Source organism: Syngnathus scovelli, chromosome 16 (assembly GCF_024217435.2).
Source record: "Syngnathus scovelli strain Florida chromosome 16, RoL_Ssco_1.2, whole genome shotgun sequence".
NCBI lineage: Eukaryota > Metazoa > Chordata > Actinopteri > Syngnathiformes > Syngnathidae > Syngnathus > Syngnathus scovelli.
The window spans coordinates 9,718,852-9,726,209 of record NC_090862.1 but is presented as its reverse complement, the minus strand read 5'-3'; the positions used below and the strand labels follow the sequence as shown (position 1 = coordinate 9,726,209).

At 48.1% G+C, this 7,358-nt stretch overlaps 1 protein-coding gene across 5 annotated transcripts; it reads right to left on the bottom strand.

Moving 5' to 3' along the window:
* Positions 1 to 1,475: 1,475 nt before the first annotated feature.
* On the bottom strand, positions 1,476 to 7,024 carry LOC125983653 (cdc42 effector protein 4). Of its 5 annotated transcripts, XM_068653497.1 has the most exons (3): positions 6,972 to 7,024; positions 6,771 to 6,854; positions 1,476 to 5,785 (listed from the first exon to the last, which is right to left on the bottom strand). In XM_068653497.1, exon 3 carries the CDS (start codon positions 4,997 to 4,999, stop codon positions 4,088 to 4,090), a length of 912 nt encoding a protein of 303 aa, XP_068509598.1. In that variant the 5' UTR covers positions 5,000 to 5,785; positions 6,771 to 6,854; positions 6,972 to 7,024; the 3' UTR covers positions 1,476 to 4,087. The 5 variants fall into 5 exon arrangements, with proteins under 5 accessions (XP_068509598.1, XP_068509599.1, XP_049601055.1 ...); XM_068653498.1 differs by lacking the exon at positions 6,972 to 7,024 and having other exon boundaries at positions 1,476 to 5,148; positions 6,771 to 6,867; XM_049745098.1 differs by lacking the exon at positions 6,972 to 7,024 and having other exon boundaries at positions 1,476 to 5,061.
* Between the last annotated feature and the right edge of the window lie 334 nt (positions 7,025 to 7,358).

Here is a 7,358-nt window from a genome sequence, read left to right as displayed (position 1 = left end):
TCAGTCGTGGATGCAGCTACCGAAGAGCTCTTCTGCCTCGGTCCAAGAGCCCAACGATCATCTAACATCCACCGCCTGATGTGCCAACTTGTGACTAGGGGCTTCCAGACTTCACAATCCTGCCCCCGTTGCCACTTACCGGTCGCCACAGGACTTTAATCCGGAATGTAAGGTGGATTCCCTGAAAAAGACGCCTGTGCGTGACTTTGTTTAGAGTGGGGAGACTGGTGCACAGACAGTCACCACACTGTTCTTGACAGATCAGGGTCAGAGTCAAGTGGCAAGGAGACCAAGACAACTGGTGACCCTTTTCTGCTGCAGCCTTCATCCGCCTTCCCAGCCGTTGTGACGCCACCCCTTAGGTCAGCCATCATCCTCCGCCTGGTCCACCGTTGAGGTCTTCACTATTTACCCATAGCTGGAGCTGTTTACCCACAGCCAGGACAGTGGTTGATGGGCAGTAGGGCATGTCCACGCACCGGTGGGCCTACATGCCACATCTCTGGGGCCCACTGCTGCTCCGAGATCCTGCACAACTTAGCCTGGGACCGCAAGGTGCCAGTTACCGTGTGTGGCCACGAGGAGGCGTGTGCAAGTCTTGGCAATGGAGAGGCTGTGTACCGGCTGAGGAGGCTTATGCACACAGCTCCTCTTTTCACCCCCGGAAACAGAGGGCTAGCCGGTGGCGGTAGCTGAAAGCAGAAAAGTGGCAAGCAGAGGCAGCATGCAGCATGCACAAACTACAGGCCAACTACTCCAACACTACTGCACTGACGCATCACTCGCCCTGTCATATTGAGTGTTTTTAAAAGGAAAGGTGATGTAACGAAGTGGTAAACATGCCCTTTCCCAACTTCTACTGCACGTGTTGCAGCCATGAAATTCTAGGTTAATTATTATTTGAAAAATTAAATAAAGTTTATGAGTTTGAGCATTAAATATGTTGTCTTTGTAGTGTATTCAATTGAATATAGGTTGAAAAGGTGTCATGCTATCATGTTTTTTTGGGGTTGTTGTTGTCTTGTCTTGTGTGTCGTATTTTCACTACCTGTTTTATTTTGTTACCTCTCTCGTTTCAGTTCGTGGCTCTTTCCTCTGTGCTTCTGTCGACTTGTATTCCCTGATCCCAATTGTGTCCGCCTGTGTCCTTGGGCTTAATTGTCTGCGCCTGTGTCCTCGCCCTTCTGTGTGTATTTAGTCCGTGTCTTCCCCTTGTCTTGTGCCAGTGCGTCTTGTCTCGTCTCGAGCACCAGTGATTGCGTGAGTTAAAGATATCCAGTAGAGAATACCATTGTGAGATACCCTTTTTTGTCAAGCCTGAGTTCCGTGTTTTGTCAGTATTGTTTTGCCACCGTGATTTCCCTCTGTTAGAGGCGCTTTGAGTTTTTTTCTGTCTCCAGCCAGTTGGAATATTTTTGATTGAGACTGCATCCGAGTCCGCTCCCTGATCCAAGACTGACAAAAGGCTTTTCAAATCATTGTATGTTGTTTTTATTTACATTTTACACAATTTCCCAACTTCAACCGAATCCGGTTTTTAATATTGAATATATATTTTTACATTTTTAAACATATGATTTAAAAACTATATTGTGATGGTTGGATGGTTTGAAAAATGTTTTTATTTAGGTTCAATTATCGTGTTGGTTAATTTTAACATCAAAAGGTGTATTCATATCTGCAGCTAACGTAAGTATGACTGTTACTGAAACCTATTTTTATATTAAAAAATTTAAATTTTCACATCCTGGACCATCACTAATGAAATGCATTTTCACAACATCCTGGAACTACACAAAGGTAAGGAGAACCTCAATGTTGACTAAACTTCTAGATGTTCAAATGATCACTAGCTATTAGCGCGATTAGTGCTGATCGCGCTAATAGCTATTAGCCATCATTCGAACGTCTACTCAATAAACGTCTAAAAAAAAAACTTCACATATAGACGTCTAATAGACGTCTAAAAACTTTCACATATAGACGTCTAATAGACGTCTATAGTATAGACGTCTATTAGACGTCTATGCTGTAGACGTCAACGGGATAGACGTCTATTTTTATTTCACTTTTAGACCTTTTTTAGACGTCTTTTAGCCGAGACGTCTGGGTAGCATATAGACGTCTAATAGACGTCTATTAGACGTCAAAATGCTCGCAGGGTTACAGTCAATGATGCAACACGTATTACAAAACCAAACCTCACTTTTGACATTTGACACGCTACAAAACCTTAGATTGTCTCCTTTTAAAACACCAAACGGGGGGTTTCTTGTATGACCACCAGGGCGCAGTAGACAACAAGCTGTCCTGTAACACGAGTTGGAGTAAAAAATAAATAAGAAGCGGTGGCAATCCAACAATACATAATTAGATGAGCAAACGAGACAATAAAACAAAAACTCCCAATGCATGAAGAAGAATAACGTTTACAAAGGGAATGATTAACAGCGCAGCTGCCGAGTATTGACTTCCAGAAATCAATTGAAATGGCCTGCTGTTATCACCGGGGTGAAAATAATGACATAAACGGGTCCTATTTTCTCATACCTACTGTTGCTCACTATTGTTCTTTGTTTAAATAGTATCACTTGATCAAGTCCCTTTTAACATTTTAACCAAAAAAAGTAAATAAATAAATGTGTCAATTACTGCTGGTATGATATCGGATTGGCACCGGTATTGGATGGTACGCCTGGCTGCAATATCAGTTTCATATCGCAAATCATTAAACTGCTCAAGCCACCCATCCTAAATAAAAAAAAAACTTTGTTCAACTCGCATCTTTCATTCACTCTAAACCTCTACATGAGAATATTTTAATAATGAATTAATTAAACATACTCATCGCAGATGCTTCATATTCATAGACAATATTCATACTCATTGGCTCCTCAGAGCTAGCTAGCTGTGTTGAGAACTCAAAGCTAGCTACCTGTTAAAAAGCTGCATAAATCCTTTTCCGGGTTTCATAAAAAACATCCAGTTGTATACTCAACAATGTCATTTTTTTTTTCTGAGAAAACCATTCATCCATCCATTCGTTATCTGTACTGCTTGTCCCCACGTAGGTTGCGGGCGTGCTGGAGCCTAGTATTTCCCAGTAGTCATCGGGCAGTAGGCGGGCGACACCCTGAACCGGTTGCCAGCCAATCGCAGGACACACAGAGACGGACAACCATCCGCACACGTACTCACACCTACAGGCAATTTAGAGTGCTCAATCAGCATACCAGGTACGCCTGGACTGACCATCAGGAGAACCGGGTGTATTCCCGAAGCGCCGGCCAAGGATTGGCCTGCTGGCCTGAGTCTCTCTGCGTCCCTTTATTTTTTTTTCTAAGTCTGCTGGTGCGGCGGCTCGCCTATTAGAGACACAAGCCAGGCCACTCAGGCCAGGAGCATGTGAGGAGGGAAAGACGATTGGTTTATATCAATTGACACCCACCCCCACAGTCCGTATCAACCACACGGTAGCGCACCTGCGTGAACGTGGTAAAAAAAAAAAGAGGAAAGGCGGTGCGGAGAGGGACAAAAAAAGAAAGTTGCCGGAGGAGGATGCAAATGCAGAAAAGTTATGGATTTGTTCAGGAATTTGTTATGGAATTAACAGGGCCACACCCTCATTACCTCATCATCATCCTCATTCAAAATGTTCATTCGCCAGGGACGCGTTTTGGAAGGTGTTGCTGTTTTGGTTAGCAAAAGAGTTACTCGATGTTTGTAAAGTTAATAGTTGTGTGTGTGTGTGTGTGTGTGTGTGTGTGTGGGGGGGGTGTTCACCGTGACAGAGTCAGGGTGACATTCGGCTCTGATACAGGCACCCCAGTTTTCAATCGTTTGCACAAGCCCCTCAATGGCTATGAAGCGACTTACTAAAATTGGATTGGTAGAAAATGCGCCCAAGCAGAGGTTTGAACATGAAACCCAGATGCGCTCAACTGTGAGGCACGGCGACATCAAATACTGGCTCGTTTTTTTCCTTTCTGTTCTCGGAGGCCCTCTTCTGGAATGTTCCGTATTCAAAGAGTCCGAGGAGACAAAAAGGTTTCTCGCGACAGACGCTCTCGAGGGTTGCTCGCATTCCTCATACGCGAATCTCATCATCTTCGTCGTCGAAGAAGGACGAGAAGTGGCTCTCCTCTTCAGGCGGAGCGCTGAAGCTGGTGCTGTCCGTGTCGGCCGAGTACAAGCGGGCCGCTGAGCCCGAGCTGGACACGGAGCGGCTATCCGGGAGCCGTAAGTGTTTGGGGGGGAACTCCGGGGTGCGGCGGCCGCTGTGGGGCGCCCCCGTCTCAGTCCTCCAGCACGCTTCCTCCTCCTTCTCCAGCACCGTCATCCTCCTCACGTTGTCTTCGTGGTGGGCGCCGAGCAGTGGGGAGGTATGGCCCTCGAGGTCGACGTCCTCCTTCTCCATCACACCCAGGATGTCCCCCAGCATGGACGGGCCCAGGTCCACATGGAAGGACATGACCGACTCGGCATGTTTCATTCCGCGCCTCTCAGGGAGCTCCTCAGAACCTGGCTTCACCTGCTCCGGGAAGCGACTCCCGGCGGCCGACGCAGCGCTTTCGCCAAGCCGCTTTAGAGGACCCAGGGACAGAGTCCCGGCCGCCGTGCCGTGGCCTCCGTCCTCGGCGTTGAGGAAGGGCAAAGACATGGCGCTCTTGACATGAGGAGACGATCCTTCTGAGAGCGGCGGGGACAGCTCTCGCTGCTGGTCTACGCGGGTGGTGAACTGGGAGCGCTTGCTGCTGCGGAAAGCGCGCGACAGCAATCCTGGACGGGGGGAGCCGGGGAAGGAGGCCGAGTCGGTGGTGGGCTGGCCTGAGCGCGTGCCCAGGAAGGAGGTGTCTCCGAAAGCGTTGCCGCTGCGGCCCACGTGCATGGTGTGGCGGAAGTCACCCAGCGGCGTGCTGATCATCTCCCGGCTCAGGTTGCTGCGAAAGTGCCGCTTCTTCCGGGAGAAGCCAGACGCCGGTTGCTTCAGGATGGGCATGGCGACCGCAGCTTTGCTGTGTTGCTCGAAAATCAACGATCCTCAACGCTCACCGCGAGGACCTAAAATGACAACATGACGGGTGACACCAAACACACTCCAGTTTGGGCCATGCTTGGAAGCACATAGGCCACAACTGTCATCTGGACCTGCAATGACAATGAAAGAGTAAACCTTCAAAATGAGGACCACACTTTACCGCCTTAAGCGCTCATGCGTCTCGTGTAGTGTGGGATTTGAGAATTTGGCTGCTTCCAACCAAATTGTCAAAGGCTCACCATTCACAAATCCTCGCGTCTTGTGTTGCTCCAAAGTCCTATTTGAGAGCGGGACCTATTTTCGTACATATTGAGAGAAGGCAGGCCAAATCATTTGAAAAAATGCCTTTTGACTCACACATGCACAAGTCAAAAGCCTGTGGCATGATGGGAAAAATGTTAACGTTGTAGCATTGAGCTACAAGTACGTGTGAAGGAGAGTACATCAGAAGGCAGTCAAAAAGTTCACATTGGCAGCTCCACTCTTGTGTCAAGTACCAACACTGGTTTCTACGGTCGGCTCAAATTCCTCTGAATGAATATGCTGCAGAAAACGTCCAAGCAATAGCTTGAACTACCTATATAATATGGACTTCCTGTCGATGAGCTCTCACTGAAAGGTGCCGTCTGGCGTCTCGGTCTCTCAAATCTGACGTCGTAGCGATTTGGTCCCATTCCCTCATCAAGCAACGCAAGATGTCTCGCTTCAATTCCGCTGCAACAACAACTGTGTTGCTTCTGAAAATATCTAAAAACAAAACAAAGTTTCCTTGCACCCGCAAGCTAAGCCGTGCATGCCCCATGTCTCACATCCCAGGAGGCGCTTACCGTTTATGTTGGTATTTTCCGGAATGTGAAAGAACCGGACGCCACGCACACTCACCGCAGCACACGAGCGAAAAAAAAAAAAGTACAGGCACCGAGCCGATTTGGAGCGGAAGACGAGGAAACCTGCGCAGGCTGGTTCGCAGGCTAAACCCACGGGTCGGCCGAGCCTCGTACATTTAAATGCGCGGCGGCCACCACTGACAAGTGACGTCAAAGTCTGCTTTATTGTCAATTTCTTCACATGTCAAGACATACAAAGATAACGAAATTGCGTTTCCTACTATCCCACGGTGGAGACAAGACCTATTACACCCAATTGGTCCACAGACAAACGTGTGTTCTGAGGACCCAAAGGTAATATGGTGAAGGAGGCCGAGAGCATTGTCTCCCGGTGGCGAGGCGAAGCATCGACGGAGTGACGAAGCGCATCGGATGAAACACGGCCGCTCAGACGCAGCGAGAGCTCCCACTCACCAAATGGAAATTTCTCTGCTAGCCAAATAGGTTTCCAAAAAGGCCACGTGGGCTACATTTACTTACTCTACTGTAATCACAATAGTGCATTAACGCCTCCCAATGGATAAGAAACTGGCACACATGCTATTTAAACCGACGGACCGACGGAAGGATTTTAAATGTACGACACGACGTGCAAGCAAGAAGTGTGCCGGCAGAGGAACAATAAGGGGATCCGCCACAAACGCATCAGCTGCCACACGCACACCTACGCACGCACGCGCATACACGTAAGCGCGCATCAGCTGCGTATCACGCACATACGCACACCAAGCCCCTTCTTCAGGACCCAAGCTATCAAACCCAACACTTGAGATCATTTGAGAAAAATAAATAATAATAATAACTGTCAAACAGCAGTTTTAATGCTAAACAATTAACACGCTTACCTTAGCATCCCATTGCTACGTTGAGGCACCCAGCAGATTGGAAGGGAGGAGGAAGGGAGGCTTGCACGCCTCCTGCCTGTCGGTCTGTGAAACGAGACGTTAAAAAAAAAAAAAAAAAAAAAAAGCACAAAATGGACACTGGGAAGAGGAAGCGGTGCCGCGTGGAACGTAAGTGGCTTTCTTGGCGGAGCTGTCACGTACCCCAGGAAAAGCACCGCTGCGGTAACACCAAGAATTCAAGTCTCGCTTTTGTGTGTGCGTGAGTCAGCATCGCTTGGCCGTGCCCCTCGGAGCGCGCCTTAAAGATACAGAGCCCCGGAAATCAAACGACGTCGTATTAAGTAGACAAACGGACCTGCGTGAAGTTGGCCCCCCCAACCTCGCAAAATTTAAGGAAAATAGTCCGATTCGTTTGTGCCGGTTTGTGCAGCAAAAATCATCGTTTGTGCAGCTATGGTTTTTTAGTTATGAACGATTATTTTATAGGTCATCCAGAGTTCACCCAGCCCCCCCTTTCCCCCCAAATGGACCCAAAATTGTACCGTCCGTTTGTGCTTCGTTTGTGCTGGTTTGTGCAGCAAAAATTTT

Bases quoted from the DNA above. Each gene is read 5' to 3' on its own strand.
- LOC125983653 (XM_068653497.1), bottom strand. From the start codon at position 4,999: ATGCCCATCCTGAAGCAACCGGCGTCTGGCTTCTCCCGGAAGAAGCGG.